The sequence below is a fragment of the Hibiscus syriacus genome, unplaced genomic scaffold, assembly GCF_006381635.1.
Source record: "Hibiscus syriacus cultivar Baekdansim isolate YM2019G1 unplaced genomic scaffold, ASM638163v2 tig00110676_pilon, whole genome shotgun sequence".
NCBI classification, from domain to species: domain Eukaryota; kingdom Viridiplantae; phylum Streptophyta; class Magnoliopsida; order Malvales; family Malvaceae; genus Hibiscus; species Hibiscus syriacus.
In genome coordinates, this window is record NW_024062820.1 from 1,484,524 (window position 1) to 1,506,346 (window position 21,823).

Sequence of the window (21,823 nt, forward strand, 5' to 3'; positions counted from 1 at the left end):
TCTTTTCAAATAATTTACTCGTTTGCTGTATTGAAAAAAACACTTTAAATATCAATCAGTGACAGAATAGGCTCTGAACCCAAAAATGTTAAACAAAAGCTTCTTCTTGTTGGCTCCATAAAAGAAAAACAGAAAGTCCGAGAAAATGATGGAAACCATGCCTTGTAAATTGGGATTGAGCCCAATTTTATTAAACAAATGGACCAAAACCCAGAGAATATTATTCTCTTTCTTTCTTTTTTTTATTGAATGAGAGAGAATTTTCTTTTTAATATTCTACAAAATCCGGGGGGGGGGGGGAAGACGAAGAAAAACAAGAAAAAGAAACGGACCCTTTGCATGACAGAAAAAGAAACACTGGGGTTTTCTTCATTTCCTTTCCCTCTGCACCCAAAGCCTCACCTTCATTGATTTTGTGTTCAACCTCTTTATCTACAGCTGAGGTATTCTTTTTTCAATTTGACGGCCGAAATTCTCCATTTTTTGTTTTATGTATTTTGTTGGATATTTGAATGTTTAAAAAAAAATCTTTTTCCAGTTTTATCTATGTATTTTGTTGGATATCTGGATTTTTTGTTTCGAGAATGTAGATTGTTGGCCTTAAAATATTTATATAGCAAAGGATGGAAAAAAGAAGATAAAATCAGGGATTTTTTTTCAGAGGTGTTGAGAAAGCAAGGGATTTAATTTGGGATTTTGTGAAAAGTTCAATGCAAATTAATATAGGCGAATTTCATGCTTTAAATAATTGATAATTGGAACTGAATGTTCATCTTCTTTTATCATGTTCGTTCTTTTATCAATTGCTATGACATTAGGGTTCTTTAGAGTCCTGAATAGTTGAATAGCTGATTTCAGACCTGGTGCAAAGAAGTAAGAACATGAATTTGGGGATTATCTTCTATTTGAATTCTTATAACATCTCCAGAAATATGGCATTCCACCGCCATTGGGTAGTCAAGCTCTGGATTAATGTTCCTAATCCTATCGATGTTCCGGTTCCTTGATAAGGTAGCGCATGGACGCTAGACTTATTTTGAGATGTTGAAAGTATTTAATGTTTTACTCCTGCCTAGGGTAGTCTGTGTTGGTTCCGATATTCCATGAAAATTTTCTTTATGTTTATATTGCTAATTCTTTATGTTTGTTTATTCAAGAATTTGCAATTGGTTCTCATTGCATTGTCTTGAACTACCGGTGACTTTGGGCATCTATGGCTGGAATTGAGCAACACGAGGCAAGTGATTGTGCTTCATCTCTGATAGATCAGCTTTATAAGGCGGTTCATGAACTTGAAGCTTTCAAGGATGATTCAGAGAACAAGGTTCATTGGACAGAAATCGAACCATATTTCCACTATCTCCAGGCGAAGTTAAAGAAGAAATCGGAGGAGCTAGAAACTAAGGAGAAGGAATACGAGGTGAAGGAAGCTGAATCTCTTGCATTGATTGTTGAGAAGGAGGCAATTGTTGCTGCTAAGGAACAAGATTACTTAGACCGTGTCCAGGAGCTGAAAGATGCTGCTGTTGCTATCATTGCTGAGGCACGTGCAAATTTCCAGTCAACGATTGCATATTCTCTTGATGCTGGGGAAAACGAAGACACCAAGGTAAGCAGTTCTGTTGGTGATAAAAACTCCCCTGATGAGGACTTTCCTTGTAAAACAAGTGAAAATACTGAAAACATGGCTGCCATTGTTAAGCCATGTCCAGAGCTGACAAACTTTAGTGAGCAAATGAATGCAAAAGGACTTCGGAATTTCATAACAGCGAATCTGAAATTTCTTAATGACATTTGTCGGGAACATCCCCTTGCACTTGAAAGTGCAAGCGAACCAGCCCGTTTGGTGCTGAATTCACTGGAGGGGTTTTACCCTCCGGATGAAACAACTCAAACGGTGGATAAGACGGATGCCTCCCTTCAGGGCATGCGCAAGTCCTGTGTCGTCTTATTAGAAGCCATGGCTAGCTTTTTGGCCAAATTTGACCCCGACAATACTCACCTTTTGAACCCTGAAATCAAGCTGCTAGCCAAGGCAATTGCTGATGAGTGGAAACCTAAGTTGTCTAATGCAGGCAGTGGGGCTGCCATTGACAATTCATTGGAAGTTGAAGCATTTTTGCAGCTCCTTGCTGCTTTTAAGATCGCTTCGGAGTTTGAGAAAGAACAACTCTGCAAGCTTGTTTTTGTAGTTGCTCACAGCCGGCAGGCACCTGAGCTTTGCTGTTCCCTTGGATTAACACCGAAAATGCCAGGTCGGTATGGAGGCAGGACCATTGTTTCCATACGATGAATCTGAAGTTAACACTAATGTATTTGTGTCTTCCTGATGGCTATACCACTGTTTTCTGTTGATTTGCTAAACCAAGTCTTACTATGGCAGGTCTTGTTGAGTTATTGATTAACAGCGGGAGACAAGTCGATGCAGTACGATTTATTCATGCATTCCAGCTTACCGAAAGGTTTCCTCCTGTGCCCCTCCTGAAGATGTTCTTGAAAGATTTGCGGAGAAACTCACAAGGGAAGGGCGGGGGCTCTCGTGGTGCTGATGGTTCACAGGTAATGTATGCTTATACCGAATGATGATCCGTTACTATGATTTATCTCTACAGTAAAATACCAACCGGTGATTTCTTCATATACAGGATGACATAAATGCACGAGAACTTGCTGCCTTGAAAGCCGTAGTAAGATGTGTTCAGGACTATGGTCTAGAATCAGATTACTCCCTTGATCCACTCCAGAAAAGGTTGGCTCAACTCGAGAAAGCAAAAGCAGACTCTAAGAAAAGAGGGGGAGATTCCAGTAAATATCACCCACGGAAGAAATCAAGACCCAACAGTGGATTTCGAGGATTTCGGGGACCTCCAGGTAGGCTAGCTCCACCGGTTTACAGCCAAAGAACTGCCTTTACAGGGATGCCAGAAAGGTATACTCATGCCGGTCCAAACCCCTGCAGTTATCAAGTCCCGAACCAACCGTCCTACACCCCTCAAGCCAATGATCAAAGATTATACTACTATACTCAAGATGACAAAATTCGGACGCCGTCATACAATGCAGCTACATCTAACTATGGAAGCTACAGTGGCGGCGGATTGCAACCATCACAGCAGCCATTTATGTAGTTTTTTTGTTGTTGTTAATATTAAAGTTCACCATAGATGCATGATCAGTTCATCAAAGATTTTTTCCCCCGATGTGAATTGTGATGCTAACTGATAATATTAAATTTTAAATTAACAGGTCTTTATTAGTTTCTACTATACTCATCTTTTTTTTCCGTTTAAATCTTAAATTAACAGATTTTTATTAGTTTCTAATATACTCATAAGCATACATTTCGGACCTGCAATTTTGTACCAAACATATAACACTAAATAAAAGCTCGAGTGAGGCAAGCAAAAGGCATTTCATTTTTCAATCTAAAGGAAGTTGGAATTCCTCGGCCGCTTCCGGCTCAAGTACGCGAGGCTTATTAAACGACGCCGATTTCCTCGGCACCACCTTAGCGCTTCGCCCATAAAGCCTTCTCGAAAGCTTGAAAATCACTAAGGCCCCCATCGTCACCGACGGCACAAAAACAACATCCCGGATTTACTTAATCTTAGCTTTGCAATTATGTTTTGGTTCTCCCTACCCGCCAATAAATCTGATTCTGTCTTATTGATCTTTGCTTCAAGGTCCCCAATCTCCATCTTAAAATCAAAAGATTGTTCCTTCGACCAACCAATCGCAGCTCTTTTGGCAACATGTAGAAGAGTCTCAATTTCCTCATCACCGTGAACAGATTCAACGTCTTTCATCGCAGCTTTTACAAATGAGACAAAACTACTCTTATCCAACCAAAAATTGAAACAACGGAAAGGCTTACGTCCCCAATTTACCGTATCCTCTTCAAGTATTACTGCATTATGGTCGAAAAGAGATTTCGCCAACAATTTCTGTACTGTCGCAGGAAACATCAGAAAATCATTAGAAACTAAAAAACGATCAAGCCTTACAAATGTCGCATTATCCCTGTTATTCAACCAGGTAAACGATCCACCCGCCAACGGTAGATCCACTAAACCATACTGCTGTAGGAAATTCCTAAAATAACCTATAACCCTGTAATTGATGGACGCTCCAATTTTCTACTCCGAGTGAATGAACGCTTTGAAGTCTCCCCACACACACCACGAAATTGAAAGATTGGCAATTGAATTTAACAGCTCACTGAAGAACTCCTCTTTCTCCCCATCAGCTGACAGACCGTAAACATCTAGAAACCCGCATGTCGAGTTCTTGCTGGGAATGAAACCGACTAAGGCAATGAACCTTCTGCTCACAATCCTCGAGGATACTACAAAAAAATTAGGGTCCCAAAGGCACATAAGACCACCAGCTGAACCATCCGCCGGGCTAAAAACCCAATCCAGATTCCCTTAACCCCATAACGTTCTACACATCGACACGTTCACTTCAGCCAATTTCGTTTCCTGAAAGAAAAACATTTTTGCCTTTGACTTTGTAATTAAGGTTTTCACCGCTCTTAACTTCTCCCTCCTTCCAAAGCCTCTGACATTCCAAGTGATTAAAGATAGATTCATTGGAGACCGAGAATAAAACCTGAAAAATCTCCTCTGCTTGCCGTCATGCAGACCGCCTAACTTCGACTTCCAGAGCTCTAACTTTTTCTGACATCGCCCATTTGCCACCAAGCTTACTCACCTCCCAGACCGCATCGGCTTACCTCACCTCCCAGACTGCATCGACTTCCTCTCCAATTTCATCGTCGGCCCCAACCACACTTTGGTTATGACTCGGGCAGTCCGATTGTTCTAAAGATTCTCTAATATGCCTCCTCATCTCCTTTCTGATCACTGCAGGGCGAAGCGCTCCCTTCCTTACGTAAACCAGCACCAAAATTGAAACTACCATAGAATTGACGAGCGAGTGGTTAAGCTATCAGATACGATCTCCCAAGAGCCCTAGCTTTGTCTTAGTTCAATACCAATAGCCGAAGATAAGTTTTATCCATAAGGCCTACTTGGTTTCGAGCCCACCCAGGCAAGCAATAATTTACCCCATCTTCTTTCAGGTCCACTGTTGCCATAGAGTTGTCAGGGCTAAAGTCATAGTTAATTTGATCCTCGAGCCCAACTCCAATAGGGAAATTGTCCACACAATCTCTGGTACTATAACATATGACCTCTAATTTAATATCCACATGCAATCCTAAATGGTTACTATAAAATTAATTTTAATAATTTGATAAAATATATCATTATAACTTTTAATAAAACGAAAAACAATTATTACTTCGTAAAATTAATTTAAGACTCTTTTTAACCTAGGATTTGCATATGCCCAATAAGGAAAGTTGGTACACGTATTTACTTGCTGATCAATTTCTAGGATTTGCATATGACCAATAAGGAAAGTTGGTCCACATATTTACTTGCTGATCAATTTAATTAATATTCAATTCGTTTAAGCAGAGAATATTTTTTTCCTTAATTTATAAATAATGCATGTTGACTAAAAATCAATTTAAAATTCATATCTAATTAAAATATCATAAAAATATGATCAAACATGCCATGCGTTTGCTGAGGATTAAATAACATTTAAATGATGGTAAATATTTCATACACAACCCTTTCAACTTTCCTAACTCTAAGGATTATATAAACATTTAAATACAATAAATGCATCCAAATGAGTCTGGATTGATTGCTTTACAAAGGAACCCCGAGTGTACCCGTTTACTGAGTGCGCATCCTGAAACATTCGGCTGCCCTCACTTGAGAGAAGTAAGGATGGGCCTGCAGCATGAAATTAAATTGTATCACATGCCAAGCAATGGGGGTTCATTACTACGTTACTCGAACTCAGCTGTACGCATCGGACACCAGAATGATCGGATTTTTTTAAAGCCTTTTCATGTATTGGGAGAGTCCTTGAAAATCATATACCCAATTCCATTATTCGGACGAGTGTTAGCACGTATAGACCTACCACGGCTTCTTTCGCAGTTAGCCTGTCCTGATGGTCGTACCGAAGCAACTTATCAAGCAAATCGATAGCCTGAAAGTCAAAGAGCTCAAAGAATGAAAGTTACTATTAACATTTAGTTTACTGTAACGGAACTTATAGTATTCAACTTCCTAATAGTATGCTTCTAGAAGAAAAATAACCTCTGGAGAAACAAGATGCTGATTATCTGCATTAATAAATTTGGACCAAGGTTTGCAGCTGTGCCTGAGAAACAACATACCAAATACGTTGAGAAAAAATTACATTGCACACTATGAACATGTCTACTCATCCTTGTGTGAAACTGCAACACCATAGGGTGCACAGCATGACTTAATGCTAACCAGAGTTTTTGTTCATGATAAGTACGAAATCCTGCACTATGTTGCATTGACTCTTCAATTTTTTTAAAAAACCCATATCAAGCATGTATTCGGATATAGGTATTGGGATATGACCCTCCAAGAACCCTCCAAGTATATATAAAAACTTCGAAACAATTAAGCAACCCATGCCAGACACATACCCATACCAGACACTCACGCTGGAGACAGAGTAACATTGAACCTACATATTGGACATATTAATTCTTAATATACCTTCCAACAAGAGCATCAAGTTCAAGATCCAGCTCTAAATGGTATTTGTTCAGATATGCATTTAACCCGTCAGTTCCTAGCACCTGAAGTTACATTAATGACAGTCGAAAGCTTAGTAGCATCAGCATAAACTGGCAAAACTTTGTTAAGAAAGCCGTAAAGTACACCCCTTATCCCTTATCAAGTAATGACTATGAAGAAGGAATAAATAATTAAATCTAAACCTGCATGGATAATGCTGCATCTACAAAGAATAGCAATAAACAGCACTAGCTGAAAAGGTTGTGCAGAAGTAGATCACAAAAACAAGATGGATAATATAAGTTGGACGAGGTACAATACAATTATCTAGATTAATACGTTACTGGTAGGAGTAAAAAAAATGCATTATACCAGCTGGAAAGTCGATTTAACAAGACAAATGATTAGGAAAATAAATATTCAGCAACAATAACATCTGCCAATCTGCAGGAGCATATTACCTTGGCAATTTTAACTAGATCCTGGTTGTCATGGCCGTAGAAGAATGGTTCCTTCTGGAATATCTACTCAATCAAGATCGTAATTACACTATTAGGCACCCAATATAGAAGTTTCAAGTCAAAGCTTAATGCATTTAAACTAGAATAAGAATATTTCTCACCATTGCTGCGAACATACAACCAAGGCTCCACAGGTCCAAGGAATAATCATAGTCCTGCAAATCTACCAGAAGCTCAGGCCCCTTATAGTACCTGAGAAGGAGGGAAATTAAACTTCTCAGAATTGAATCTATATTGTATCTGACACAGTAAACCGAAGGAAAACACTTGGAACTGTATTAAGATTCAAAAAAATGCAAATCTGTTTATTTGTGTTGTTCTTAAAAGAGTATAGGTCTTTCCTCCTTTCTAAAAGGTTCTTGTATCAAAGAATAGCATAATCTAAAGGACCTGAACTCTGGAGCTTCTTCTCATCCTCTAATGGTTGAAAGTAATAGCACTTGTCTATAAAAAATATAATAACAATAATAAAGCAGCAGTGCTATTCAGGCATCCAGCTAGCTCTTTAAAAATAAATAAACGTGGTACTATCTAATTTCTCACAGATTGTCTTGGTTAATGAGTTTTGTACTACATTTTGCATCGATACGAATGTAATGCAAAGCAAATTCAGATAGGAAAGCCACTTCAAGGTATAGCACAGCAAGCATACATGTAATTCATCACAAAATAATTTTCTTAATTTTTTTAGAAAAGGACAAATATCTAATGCTAGTCTGTTTCAATGTCACCATTAAAATAAGCAATCTTGAAAATTAAAAAAGTATACAGGGGGAAAGTTGGTCATATGATTCATGATGTTTAATGTCTTCAAAGCATTACCTGGAACCCACACGGACACTATACTCTTTCCCAGGATGGTAAAACTCCGCAAGTCCCCAATCTATCAAGCGAAGTTTGCGCAACTCATGATCTATCATGACATTGTGAGGCTTGACATCTCTATGCATTATTCCTTGCGAATGGCAGTAATCTAACGCCTACAAAGCAAAGAAATATCTCCTTATCATTCTTTAATGCAAACATGCAAGTCAAGAACCCTCCAACAAGCAATCACTAAATAATATCATGATGGAGCAAAATTCAATACATTGAAAGTTAGGATGAGGAACATAATGTTACCTTGAGAAGTTCATATATATAGTAGCGAATGTCATAGTCTGTCAAAGTTGGGTAGAGAACTTTGAAATCTGTACTGTTGACATACTCAAATATCAAGCTTAATGTTTTTGAGCGCGGATCTCTCACGATATCAAGAAGTTTAACAATATTTGGACCACCACATAGATTCTGAAGGATTTTAATCTCTCTCTTTATCTGCCAATAATAGCAATAATAATAAATAAAGCTTATTTCTATAATGTATAGCCAATGATTCTCCAATAAAATCCCATGTTTGACATATATTTGGGCAAAGGTACAAGGATTATTACACTAAGTACATATATTTCTCTTTTTTAAAAGAAATTTAACATACTCATGTCAAAGACATGCTCGTATCCAACATTCACATCCAAATCCAAGTAAAATAGTCTAATTGATATTATGCCTTAAGATTTTCTCATATAAATTTACTCGAACCCTGATCAATTTGACAGACAACAAAAGTACTAACCTTCTTTTTCCTGACAGGCTTGAGGATCTTGATAATACAACGCTCATTGTTGTTGACATTTATGCCCTCAAAAACCTCACTGTATTTTCCCCTTCCAACTTTTCGAGCAACGTCATAATCATCTTGATCACTAAAAGAGAAACACGAAAAAGAAAGGGGGAGGGGGGAAGGAATTTACACCAATCATGAACTGAATCAAACAACAAAAAGATTCGGATTATACGTAAAATGTTACACAAATTATCAGAGGAAACACGATTAGTAAGATTCAAAGATCACGTTAACTTAATTCCACAAATCCTGAATAGGCATTACTCGACGAAACCTAATGTAACTTTCAACTAAGACAATCAAAGGGAAAATCCAATAATCAAGGAACTTTTCGATGAATTAATTTAAAAGTTACCCCCATTGAACTCTGAGGGACTCGTAATCCCAGTACTCTTTGGGACGAAGAACGTTGATGTCAGTATAAACGCGAGATTTGGACATGATTCGTCGGCCAATCGGACAGGAGAACTCGTCGATCTCAGGGTTATCGCCACCGGGGTGGGCGAAGGGAAGGCGGGAGGTGAACATGGCGCAAACTAGCAATAGGCAGAATAAAAGTGGAAGGTTGGCGCTTCATTCATTCAAGCCAATTAGGCTTGGCCCATTTATTTTCATTATTTAATTGCTTGTCCTTTAGTCTAAGCTGATTCGGGTTTACAATCCGACTTATGAAGAAATCTAATTTGTTCTAAACGTCCTAGACGTGAGATATATCAATTTTGATACCTATTTGAATTAATAATATAATAGAAAGATTCTTTTCGAATTAAATTATTATTTTAATTGAAATTTTATTCAAAAATATCCTTAAATACTTGAAAAGGACTAAAGATACATATTCCTTTTATATGGAGAGGAAAAAGAGTTGAATATAAAAGGACACATTCATTTATCTGGTATTATATATATGAGTGGTTTTGTCCTGCGATTAATGAGAGATTATTAGAGTATGTCCAAAAATTAACAATGATATGGACATTAACCCTTTCCTGTCTATTTAGCTCTTGATCAAATGGATCGATCCCTTAATAGTCTTGTACTTGTCGTTTTTCTCTCCTTATGTCTTGGTTTCTGCTTGTTTCCTGGTACAGCATCAGCTAATCTAAGAAAAAATTACTACCGCAAAACATGTCCCAATGTAGAGAACATTGTTAGAGATGCTGTCACCAAGAATTTCCGACAAACTTTCGTCACGGATCCGGCGAAGGTCCGGTTCTTCTTCCATGATTGCTTTGTGCAGGTACATTGAAAGAACTCCCTCGTGTCCATATTGGCTAAATTTGTTCAACCTTTCTTGTACTAATGTTAGCTGCATTTTCTTTTATTTTTCAAAAGGGTTGTGATGCCTCGGCGATGATCGCGTCGTCCGGTGGCAACAAGGCCGAAAAGGATCACCCTGATAACCTGTCGTTAGCCGGAGACGGATTCGACACCGTGATCAAAGCCAAAGAAGCTGGGGATGCGGTCCCGCTTTGCAGAAACAAGGTCTCTTGTGCTGATATATTGGCAATGGCTACCCGAGATGCTATTGCACTGGTTTGTCCCCTTTCTTTCAATTTAGGAAGGTACATCCAAAAGGAGAGAAATCAAATTCTGTTCTTGTATTTTTATTCTCATAATCATAACATGAATTTCTTATTCTTCTCATGAGCATTTTTATTCTACTATTGTAAAACATTCATTAATTTTAAATTAATCTTTGATAAATCTTTAGCGTTCCCCAACATTAAAATAGGACAAAATCTGACAATAATTCAAGTGGATAAATTATTAAGTCTAATAGGACATTCTAAAATTTATTTTGGAATTTACGACAATAGAGGTCAACTCATCACATTAAACTGATGAGTTTTAAGAAAATATATTTTTTATTAGAATTCGTTACATGCACTTGACAAATTTTAAAATATATATATCTAATTTTTTTTATTAGAATTTGTTAATAGGGAGTGATAAAGTTTCAATCAAAAAATATATTTATTGAAAATCGCCTTTTCTACGAGTTTTTAATCACCGTAACAATTATCGTAAATTGCTAATTAATTTCTGGATGCTATATAAATCCAACAATTATTCCACGAGGATTATTGAGCTAATTTTACCTTAAATTATTATCTTTAAACTTTTCCGCGACAATAAAAATGCCCTTCCACTGCATCAGAATTCTTCTTTTCAGCGAAAAAATATTTTTTTATTAATTTGGGATGATTATAAGGAGAATTGTCTCGAACATGTTTTCGTACATAGCAAAACTAAAGAGTAGATTTTTTATAGAACGAAAATATATTCCATCACTTGAAAAAATAATTTAATATTATACTAATAAATCATATAAAATGATTAATTAGGAGACTCAATTATAAATGTAAAATGTGAGATTAAAAAAATTAGGTGCTTCAATTATAAATATAGAAAGTAAAATTAAAAAAATTGATATTGAAAAATAAGGGGCCTCAATAATTTTTTTATTAACCTAAGATAAGTACAAGGCGATATTTGTTCAAAGATAACTCCCAACCATTTGATATTGAACGCTCACACCCTTGGCATTTCTAGTGCTCGAACTCTGGACATCTAGAAATAATAACAATTCATTTATCATTGAAATTATTTGGTTCGTGCAGAGGCCTAAGAAATAAATGTAAAAAGTGATATTAAAAAAAATTATGAGATTCAATTATAAAGAGACAAAAAAAAATTAAAAAGTTAAGGATTTTAATTATAAAAATAAAAAAAATATATTGAAAATTTTGAGGCCCTTTTAAAAGTTAGGACCTGAGCAGTTGTTGAGGGTATTTAACCTAATAGTCGGCTCTTATTATAAGGTAACATATTCTCAGATTTTTATTAATTATATAATACGCACCCTTCATATACATTTATTTTAACCCGATGACCTTCTAGAATAACAACACTTTTTTATCACACATGAAGTTTAATGAGTTTACAAGATAATTTTTTTAAATAAATATAAAGTAATTATGATAATTGTGTGTCTCGTCTTGTTAATTTATGTTTCGTAGCTATTTACATTTAAAATTTTAAAAAATATAAATTATTAATAAGAGCTAAATAAAGGCAGGACGAAAATAAATATATTTAACATCTATAAAATAGAGTATGTGATAAAATAGAATATTCCAATTGTGTAATAGATTTGATAACATTTCACTTCACTTCATTGTTATCCCCAAAACTAAGTTTTAACATCGCCATTTGCAAACAACAATAAACTGGGGATGGGCATGGGACTCGAACCTTACGGTTTCAACCCGATTGGGCCGAGTTTTTTTTTAATTTGGGTTGGGTCGGGTCTGGTTTTTCAAAGGTGGTGTTTGGATCGGTTTGGGTTTAGGGTGAAAATGCATGACCCGGCCTGACAAAAAAAAATAATTTTACCTTATATATTTAAGAATAATTACAATAATACCCCTCTCTATATATTTTTTTCAATTAAATCAATGTTTTTATTTAATGAAAATACTATTTTATTATTATTTCGGGTCTGTCGTTCAGGTCGTATTCGGGTTTTATGTCAGAAAGTCGGGTCGGGTGAATGATGTAAATTTTTTTGACTGGGTCGGGTTGGCCGAAACCTGACCTAATCCCAACCCATGTCCACCTTAAATAAACCCCACCATAAGCATAAGACTAAAATCATGCATAAGATACAAATGAATCATCCCCCAACCCAAACATAAAACCACGTTCAAATTCAAATGAATATGTTGTTTAATAAAAAAAATAGAAAATAACCTCAGTGACCAATAATGTCTTATAATATACGATTTTAACCAAATTTTTTTGGATTTGGCAAAATGACCAACTAAATCGCAATGCGATCGATAATTCGCAACGCGATCTCTGGTATCGCAAATCAGTTTCCAGATTCGCAACGATAGTCGAAGTTCGCGTTGCGATTTATTCCAAATTCGTTGCGATAGTCCAAAATCGCAACGACTGGTGGTATTGCATTTGTTTCTTAAGAATTTACTCTAAAAAGATATTATTCGCGCGGACGTGTCAAAGACACGTATTACCACGACCACGAGACGGACGGCGGCGGCGCGCGAGAGTCCCACTTGTTCTCTATCACTCAACAAAGAAGTGGGAAAGTCAAGCCTTAAATACCATTCCCAATAGTGTTTCCAATACTATATGGGATTGAGCATTACCAACACTTGTTCTCAATACTATGTGGGATTGAGCCTTAAATAGTGATATTATTTTTGAATGTTTTGCTTAAAATTGCAATAATCGCGATTGATTGTAGATTGACTTTTAATTATGACATATTTAATCGTATAATACTAATGCAACTGGTTGTTGATTTAGTTGTTTTAAGGTGCATGATTGTTAATTGTTTCCTGAATAATCACATTGTATTGGAAACAAGTGTGAATCCGAATAGAGAATAAGAGATTTAAGTATTTGAATCTAAGCAGATCCGTTTTTACAGCTTAGTTACAGCTATGTTGCTATCTCACCGCTGAATTTTTTTAAAGGAGAAGAGAGGTTAAAAAACATGGAAGTGAAGACATTAATGGTTATTATTATCATTATCGTATATATTGTCGGGGAAGGCTGAGGATGCACGTGCGTCGCCGAATCATCAACCAATATATCGGTATTATAAAAAGATGCCGCGCACGTGCTTTTCAGTCAATGGTCAAAAGTAGCAATTAGGCCAGTTTTTGGAATTTATAAAAATATTAACACGAGATTAAACAAATAACACGCATGTTTAAAGAATATTATCATTAATTGAAATTTTAATTAAAAATAAGTGATCAAATTATACCTTTAGTTTGTTTTAAGTACCTAAAATATTTTGATCAAAATATTTGTTTAACATTTATTTTGTTACCATTTAAATTGTTTAAAGTTATTGTGTTTTCATTCACCGTCTTCTCTAAAAAAAAACTTAGGTTTCTTTCATTAGTGCGCCGCTCATCTATTTTTTTTTTTTGGTTTTGTTAATCGGCAGCGACATCAACTTTAATATTAATTGTTGACTGTCGGTACTCTTTATTGTCTTTTTTTATATTATATTATTTTTTTTATTTTCAAAAAGTCTGCCTGTGTTGTATGTTTTCATCTGTCTTTATGACACATTTTTTTTGTTGTTGCATTTTTCGATTCTTTGGCCGTTTTTTCGTTATTATTTTTTCTAAGGGTTGATTTGACATCGCCACGACTGATCAAGATGATGTTTATTCTGATATCTTGTTGATCTTCCATGCTTTGGACCCTCGTATTGAATTTGGATATCCAATTTGCGTTCATGGATAACTTTCCACATCGCTCGAGTCTGATTTACGATTTGTCGGTGCTCTTTCAATAGTTTGATCCCTTTTTGTGATTCGTTTGCCGATACGATCAGATCTGTTTGTATCTATCTTTGTTCGAATTTCTAGGTTAAAATTAATATTTCCTTGTATGATACTTATGTGATCTTAAGTTGGTAGTTTTGTTTCAATTATTATAGACAAATTCCTAATTATTTGCTTAATTTAATACTGTAATTGTAAATCTTTATTATAATTTGAGATATTTCCTATTTTTTTAAAAAATAATTTCTTCTTTTAAAAAATTGTTTAAAGTTTCATTTCATTATCATTTAGAGATGTTCGGTCAAATCATTAAAAAATTATCATCAATAATAGTTTAATACATGACATTAGTTTCTGATTAATATCAATTTTCCAAAATAAAAGTATTAAATTTCTAAGAAAATCATAAATTTTATAATTTCTGAAACTCAAATTTCTAAATATCCTTAAACAATAGAAGATTAGACGATGAGTGGAGGTTTGGACAGTTCAGTTTTGGTTCCGGCGGTGGTGTAGCCTCACAACAACTACAAACAAACATGCATAGTTTCATAAAAAATCGATCTCGTGCAACATGATTATCGACTAAGTGATGCGATCGTTTTATTTCAAGCGACGATGTGTAACGATAAAGGAGTGACCGATTAGTGAGAATCCAATGATAAAGAGTGACCGATATTGGTTGATTCAACGGTGACATGTGGCATTAGAGATTTAGGGTTACGGATTTTGAGTAATTTAGAGATTTTATGGATTTATAAAATTAATGATTTTAATTTTTCTAGAAAAATAAAAAAATGTGACATGGCTAACTCTGATTGGATAGCAATTTTTTTAATTGTCAAATATCTTAAATAATAACAAAATAATCGGTAGACACATATTTTAATAAAAAAACTTTAAACATTTAAAATAAATAAAATATAAAAATTAAACATTTTAGATCCGTATAACCTATGAATGAAATGAATAATTGTGTATCTATCATTACAGCAAATATAGACAAGCACATGCGTAGAAGCTAATAGTAATATTATCCAATATCGATAATCATGGAATCTTATATCTCTTCCATTTTAGATGTGATTACGAAAAAATAATTTAAAATAATATGTATTTGTACGACGCTCTAATATTATATTTTTATTAATAAGTTGGTTACAATTAGTAATATATATTCTAAAGACTTTTAATTATTTGATAATGAAAGTTCAAATATTTTTATCTATGTACTCAAACTTGAGAACTTTTAAAATAATAATTATTTCTTTAACCATTAAAGTAGTTTGATTCGTGTAACGTTTAGGATTATAATAATTATCATGCCTAAGGATCACTTTTTCCCCTAGTAGATCTGAATTATCATTTTCGCCACTATAGTGTTTTTGTATAAATTTAACTCTCGAAGTTGCTCAATTGCATCATTGTTTAAAGTATTTACTATTATTTAGGGTTTATGAGTTAAGTTTTAGAGGTTAAGGTTTAGGGTATTAAGTTAATGTTTAGGGTATAGAATGATGTAATTAAATAATTTTAAAGACTTAATTGATTCGAAAATATAATAATGATGAAAATGATAAATTATATTTATTCTAAGGATAAAGGTGAGCTCATTAGAACAAAGACCATAAAATATTTGACCTTTCATTAAATAACTTGTGTGATATATACATACATAATTGGATCTGTATGCGTATCCAGTGGTACGTATGACGTAATATGCCGTTCAAGAGTGCATGGACCAAAGTCAGCAAAAGACGCCCCAAATATAAAGACTTTGATCCCAATAACTCAAAACCAGTTGCATGCCATGTCCCCACTACATCTATCTACAACCAGTTTCACTTATAATATAATTTTTTATATTAGATGAATATTATTAAAATTTCATGATGAATATAGTTAATAAAATAATAAATAATTAAAAAGATTTCATAATGGACACTAGACCTAATATAATTGTAGATATGCACATAATTAGGAAAATTTCCAATAATCGTTGAATTAAACTGGCAACTTAAGATCATATAAGGATCATATAAGAAAATATTAAATCTAACCAAGAAACTCGAGAAAAGATAGATACAAATAGATCTGATATCATTTACAAACGAACCACAAAAGGGGATCAAACTATTGAAAGACCACCGATAAACCGCAAATCAGACTCGAGTGACGTGAAAAACTATCCACGAATACAAATCGGGTATCCAAATCCAATCCGATGGTCCAAAGTAGAGAAGATCACAATATATCAGATAAGAGTCATCTTAATCAGTAATGGCGATGTCAAAACGACCATTAGAAAAAATATATAAATAAAAAATGCCAAAAAACCAAAAAAAGTCCTAAAAACATAAGAAAATGTGTCATAAATACAGATGAAAATGCGCAACACAAGCAGATTTATTGAAAATAAAAAAAAACAAAAGAAAATAAAGATACGATATAGAAAAGAAAAAGATCAACAACTAACGTTAAAGTTGATGCCGTAATTGATAAACAAGAACGAAAAAAGAAGAAGATATGAGCGGCACATCAATAAGAGAAAAAATAAATTTGAGGACTTTTGATATTCCGAATCAATTTTAAAGTAAAAATCAACAAGAAGACAATATTTATGTATTATATCTCTAGCTTCTTTTTGAATTAAATTTATCAGTGTTTATTTTTAAAAGTATTAAAATTTAATATATCAGTGTTAAAAACAAAGGTCAACATATTTTTCCTTCAGACGAATAATGAATGAGATTCAACTGCATAGGTAGGAAAGTTACATGCATGTAGAACAAATGTGTAAAACCGAGGGGAAAACATCAATAAAGTTCACTGTTCAATTAATAACCTTTTTACTTATTACTATTAATTTCATTAAAAAAATATATAAAAACTAGTAATCTAATGCAACAAAAAGTAAAAAAAAAATAACAAATCATTTTAGTAGATTTAATTATCATATAATTATGGCAGTATAATACTTATACTCAAATATTAATATGAATTCGGCAAATAGGCTAATATTATAATACTTTTAATCAAAATTTTCAATTAAAAAATGCCTAGTTGAAGTTATTTTATTTATTTTCTTTTTGTTGATAGAATATTTTATTTATTCTCTCTCTCTATATATATATTGAAAGATAGTTGACAAGGACCGAGGCTCGTATTAATCCGTGCAAGGGTACGTCTATGAATAAGAGTGATCTCTATATTATATCGCATTGTTAACGGGAACGAAGGTATGATTACATATTTATGGGCTACTTACCATTATAATAAGGGTTTGCACCGTAGAATTCTCCTTACAACCGCGGATTAAATATCTTTGTATTGTGTAATAAGACTTATGTTCGATGTCCAAATTATTATCAGATCAATGACCAATGATATATATGCGAACTATCTAATCATCCTAATTTTTAGGGGATGTCTATTGTGATTTTCTAATGAATAATATAAAAATAAATGTTTAAATTAAGTTTTGAAAAATATTTTAATGTTTAAAGAATTTTTTACTAAAAAAGTAATTAGTGTTTCAATTATTATATTTTTAGGTTTTCGGACGTTAACCGCCGTTATACTTTTAAGTGTCTAAAAAAATTATTTTGTACTCTAAAATTTTATAAATTAAAATTCACCCTTAAATTTAAATTCGTCACTTGACATAAAATTCTTCGTATGCCATTTATTTTCACTATGATACAAAATAATATTATTTTTATAATCATAAATAAAATTAATTGTATATTATAAATAATAAATCTTCAGTTAAATAATTTTTATTTGGTATTATTTAAGTAAAATTGCCTATATTTGCTCTATTTTTCAGTAGTTCTATCGTTTTAGATTAAGCCGCTGGATAACTTCTCTTTGTCTAGCTTCCTTTAAAAACCCCAACGCCAACTTTATTTTACCTCACTTTCCCTCTCACCAAACAGATTTTTTTCCTCCGAACTTTTATTTTCCTTCTTTAAGAAGACAATGGATTCCTCAAAGAAATCCAAGATGAGATTGCATGCATTTAACATCTTTTTCATTTACTAAGCTTCGGTATTGTCGTAGTTGTTTATCTGGATGGAAACGGTTTTAAGTAACGGTTAAGATTAAAAAGAATGCATCATCACTTTTCTGTTAAAGGTTTCTGAGCTAGCTTTTGTTTGTTTCCTCGAAATATAGTTTTGGTGTCTAGTGTAAGTTCAGAAAAGAAGAGAAAATGGTTTTGAAGTTCATATATTTAAACACATGAAATGGCATCAGCAAGTAACTGGCTTTCGTTTCCACTGTCTCCAATGGAGCTGTTGAGGTCATCATCTGAGCCTCAGTTTGTGTCATGTGAAGGATCCTCTGCTGTCTCTCCCCCTTACCTGATCGACAACTTCTATGGTAATGGTATGGCAAAGCTTCCCCTTCTTTTCTTTTCTCTCTTCTGTTTGGTTGTCTAGAAAATACGAGAAAATCAAGGTTCGAGGGGTTTAAGTTTCAAGTTCATTTTCCTACTGGTTTTACTTAACTAAATCGCCTTATATTGAAAATCTCTTTTTTTTTTGAATGCTGGACAAATCCGAAAAACCAAGTGTTTTTTGAAGGAGATGAGAACCAAAGCGACGAAGCTCAAACGGCAGCATCAATGGCGGATGAATCCTCCATTTTCACGAGCTTCCATTACCAAGCACCGAAGCTTGAAGACTTCCTTGGCGATTCTTCGTCGATCGTTAGATTTTCCGACAGCCAAACCGAAACCCAAGGTTCGTCTTTAACCCAAATATATGAGCCTCAAGATCTCAAGCAATTTACTGGATTTCAAGCGTTCTCTACGAACTCGGGGTCGGAGGTCGATGACTCGTCGTCAATGGGTAGAACTCAGTTGGCTCGCCTCGAGTTACCTGGTCACCCGATCGAATCACGCGGGAACCATAGTGAAAATAACACTAGTAAGGCCATTGTTACGGTTGACTCAGACAGCTCAAAGAAGATCTCCGATACATTTGGTCAACGAACTTCGATTTACAGAGGCGTCACCAGGTAAAAATGTCCCATCAATCAGTCTTCTCCTTCAATTTTAAAAAGTATTTTTTTGCTAAATATTAGCTAACAATGATTTAATTATCATCAAGTCTTAATTTGATTTAAAAATCAGAATATTACATGTTGATTTGATATGATTTTTTTTAAAAAAAAAATCGAAATGGCAATCCAGACACAGGTGGACGGGTAGATATGAAGCTCATCTATGGGATAACAGCTGCAGGAGAGAGGGTCAAGCCAGAAAAGGCCGTCAAGGTCACATTTTCTTTCTTATCTTGCATAGCTATGATAAGGATTTAAATATCAAATAGTGACCGTTATATAACGATAATAATATTATCGGAAACCATTATATAACGATAATAATATTGTCGGAAACTGTTATATATCTACTATATCTATAATTATAGTAGCTGTTGTATTACGACAATAATATTATCTGATATCGTTTGAAACCGTTATTGTACTATCTAATTAGCACCTACTATATCTATAATTTTAAACCTCAGACTATGATACACAATTATCAAATAATTACCCACATAAATATTAGTATATTATAAAATATTCTAAATATAAATATGAATTTATAATATTGGATATGGGTACAGTGAGAAGACTAGTGAAAAGAAGCATGCATGCAGTGGGACATTTTCATCAGTCATTTAAAGATGATTGAGACCCTGTGATGTTATATATGTGTCCCAAATGGTACTTTCAATTTGCTGCAAAATGTACGGTTTTCTCTTTTGATTTGAGCAGATATGCCGCCATTTTTGTTCACTGTCACCTTTATTTGTTCATTTTTCCTTAACATCTCGCTCAACCTGAAGCCTATCTATGTGGCTTTTTCTACAGTTGAATCGCAGTATGAATTCTGAAACAGTGATTTTGATTGATTTGGCTTTTGCTTTTTTCCTTGTGTCTCGTGGCGACTAGATTCACAATTTTTCATATCTACAAGGACTAGTAGAAGAATTTGAACTTGTTAACAGCAGAAAGTTTTTCTTTTGACCATATATTATGGATTGGGTTTATGCAGAAAATTTCGAATATTGACAATCTCTGCTTTACTTTTTGCATGCAAATCTGGGATCCTGGATGTGTTCAAACTCTTGTTTATACAGTATACTTGGGTAAGGAACTCCTAAGATTTGTAGTTACTATTAAGTTTAATCATGCAGTTTCAAACTGCTGTTGTTAATTATTAGACTGAAAATTTTATATTGTAATTTATCAGGTGGTTATGATAATGAAGAAAAGGCTGCTCGGGCATACGATTTGGCCGCCGTGAAATACTGGGGTCCGACCGCCACCACCAACTTCCCGGTATCATATATGCACGGTTCTTTCTTTATCATATATCTATATATGTATGAATGTGTCTGTTACGTACAAATATAAGTATTTTACGGAAGATGAAGATTATTTGAACAACCTAATGATGGTTATTTCCCTTGGTTTAGATTGCAAATTATTCGAAGGAGTTGGAAGAGATGAAGAATGTAACCAGGCAAGAGTTTATTGCATCCATACGGAGGTAAAGCTTTGTGTACTTCACTGGGTTTGGTTTTCTTTTTTCCAGATGGGGATGATTGGAAAGGGTTAATCTTCCGTTTGCCGATGTTTAATAGGAAGAGTAGTGGATTTTCAAGGGGTGCATCCATTTACCGAGGTGTCACGAGGTTCGCACATTTTTGTTTAGACGTAGAACTAATTGTAGGATTGTCGGATGAACGACCGAAGCATTACGTTGCTGTCTTATGTTTGCAGGCATCATCAACAAGGCCGATGGCAAGCAAGGATCGGCCGGGTTGCCGGAAACAAGGACTTGTACCTTGGGACTTTTGGTAAAGCTACCATAATTGACCTATGAATGAACTTTCCCACTTCAACTACTGTAATATTATTGACAATGTTTTATCTTCCATATGGTTCACAGCTACTGAAGAGGAGGCAGCAGAGGCATATGACATCGCGGCCATCAAATTCCGAGGTGTGAATGCGGTGACCAACTTCGAGATGAACCGATACAATGTCGAAGCCATTGCCAAGAGTTCCCTTCCCGTTGGTGGAGCAGCTAAGCGACAAAAGCATTCACTTGAATCCAACCAGAAACCGATGGTAAACCATGAGCAACAACAGCTACCACGGTGCAGCTCCAACAGCCAAGGTATAAGTTTCGCTCCGATGCAGCCAGTTTCCGACATTCCTTGTGGAATCCCTTACGAAGCTGCTGCAGCAACTACAGCATTTTATCAAGAGAATCTGTACCACCACTTTCAGTCTGCCAACTTAGGCAGCTGTGATCCCCCCGGATTGTCATCGGCAACAGCAATACCTACAACTGTAATGTTGCAGCCAGCAGCTGAGTTCTTATGGCCTCACCGGTCATATTAATGATAACCGAGGCAGTTCTAACACCGATGCAACTACTGTTAAGAAGCGAATTGTTCGAAGCTCTCTGGGGCCGACTCGATGAAATGACCATGGATCGGAATCGATCTTTATCTTTACCTCTTTTATATCTTGGCAAGAAGAGGGTTTTGTTTTGAAGGCTAAAGAACAGTAGTTGAAACATTAGAAAGCTGGATTTTGTGAAGTATCTAATCATCTTCAATTGCTAGAATGGGCAAA

The 21,823-nt window shown here is 34.7% G+C and overlaps 4 protein-coding genes across 5 annotated transcripts; 3 read left to right on the forward strand and 1 right to left on the reverse strand.

Moving 5' to 3' along the window:
- Positions 1-309: 309 nt before the first annotated feature.
- Positions 310-3,198, forward strand: LOC120137643 (FRIGIDA-like protein 3). 2 transcript variants are annotated; one of them, XM_039153341.1, is made up of 4 exons: positions 310-443; positions 1,158-2,255; positions 2,384-2,559; positions 2,646-3,198. In XM_039153341.1, exons 2-4 carry the CDS (start codon positions 1,214-1,216, stop codon positions 3,126-3,128), a joined length of 1,701 nt encoding a protein of 566 aa, XP_039009272.1. In that variant the 5' UTR covers positions 310-443; positions 1,158-1,213; the 3' UTR covers positions 3,129-3,198. The 2 variants fall into 2 exon arrangements, with proteins under 2 accessions (XP_039009272.1, XP_039009271.1); XM_039153340.1 differs by having other exon boundaries at positions 1,181-2,255.
- Positions 3,199-5,654: 2,456 nt separating this feature from the next.
- Positions 5,655-9,392, reverse strand: LOC120137737 (casein kinase II subunit alpha-2-like). Its single transcript, XM_039153426.1, has 10 exons — positions 9,184-9,392; positions 8,778-8,907; positions 8,285-8,479; positions 7,985-8,142; positions 7,264-7,354; positions 7,103-7,165; positions 6,621-6,703; positions 6,183-6,246; positions 6,004-6,072; positions 5,655-5,810 (listed from the first exon to the last, which is right to left on the reverse strand). Exons 1-10 carry the CDS (start codon positions 9,354-9,356, stop codon positions 5,751-5,753), a joined length of 1,086 nt encoding a protein of 361 aa, XP_039009357.1. The 5' UTR covers positions 9,357-9,392; the 3' UTR covers positions 5,655-5,750.
- Positions 9,393-9,840: 448 nt separating this feature from the next.
- Positions 9,841-11,467, forward strand: LOC120137795 (peroxidase 50-like). Its single transcript, XM_039153455.1, has 3 exons — positions 9,841-10,068; positions 10,164-10,364; positions 11,453-11,467. The coding sequence occupies exons 1-3, from the start codon at positions 9,841-9,843 to the stop codon at positions 11,465-11,467; spliced, it is 444 nt and encodes a 147-aa protein (XP_039009386.1).
- Positions 11,468-18,295: 6,828 nt separating this feature from the next.
- Positions 18,296-21,586, forward strand: LOC120137706 (AP2-like ethylene-responsive transcription factor AIL6). Its single transcript, XM_039153403.1, has 9 exons — positions 18,296-18,550; positions 18,712-19,183; positions 19,359-19,441; positions 20,314-20,322; positions 20,427-20,515; positions 20,653-20,726; positions 20,821-20,871; positions 20,960-21,036; positions 21,129-21,586. The coding sequence occupies exons 1-9, from the start codon at positions 18,409-18,411 to the stop codon at positions 21,584-21,586; spliced, it is 1,455 nt and encodes a 484-aa protein (XP_039009334.1). The 5' UTR covers positions 18,296-18,408.
- Positions 21,587-21,823: the final 237 nt, after the last annotated feature.

Bases quoted from the DNA above. Each gene is read 5' to 3' on its own strand.
- LOC120137643 (XM_039153341.1), top strand. From the start codon at position 1,214: ATGGCTGGAATTGAGCAACACGAGGCAAGTGATTGTGCTTCATCTCTG. The intron at 2,256-2,383 runs GTCGGTATGGAG...TTACTATGGCAG, and splicing joins ATTAACACCGAAAATGCCAG to GTCTTGTTGAGTTATTGATT. The intron at 2,560-2,645 runs GTAATGTATGCT...CTTCATATACAG, and splicing joins GTGGTGCTGATGGTTCACAG to GATGACATAAATGCACGAGA.
- LOC120137737 (XM_039153426.1), bottom strand. From the start codon at position 9,356: ATGTTCACCTCCCGCCTTCCCTTCGCCCACCCCGGTGGCGATAACCCT. The intron at 6,704-7,102 runs GTAATATGCTCC...ATGTAACTTCAG, and splicing joins ATCTAGTTAAAATTGCCAAG to GTGCTAGGAACTGACGGGTT. The intron at 5,811-6,003 runs GTAGGTCTATAC...TTCATGCTGCAG, and splicing joins TAACTGCGAAAGAAGCCGTG to GCCCATCCTTACTTCTCTCA.
- LOC120137795 (XM_039153455.1), top strand. From the start codon at position 9,841: ATGGATCGATCCCTTAATAGTCTTGTACTTGTCGTTTTTCTCTCCTTA. The intron at 10,069-10,163 runs GTACATTGAAAG...ATTTTTCAAAAG, and splicing joins TCCATGATTGCTTTGTGCAG to GGTTGTGATGCCTCGGCGAT.
- LOC120137706 (XM_039153403.1), top strand. From the start codon at position 18,409: ATGGCATCAGCAAGTAACTGGCTTTCGTTTCCACTGTCTCCAATGGAG. The intron at 19,184-19,358 runs GTAAAAATGTCC...ATGGCAATCCAG, and splicing joins ATTTACAGAGGCGTCACCAG to ACACAGGTGGACGGGTAGAT. The intron at 21,037-21,128 runs GTAAAGCTACCA...TATGGTTCACAG, and splicing joins CTTGTACCTTGGGACTTTTG to CTACTGAAGAGGAGGCAGCA.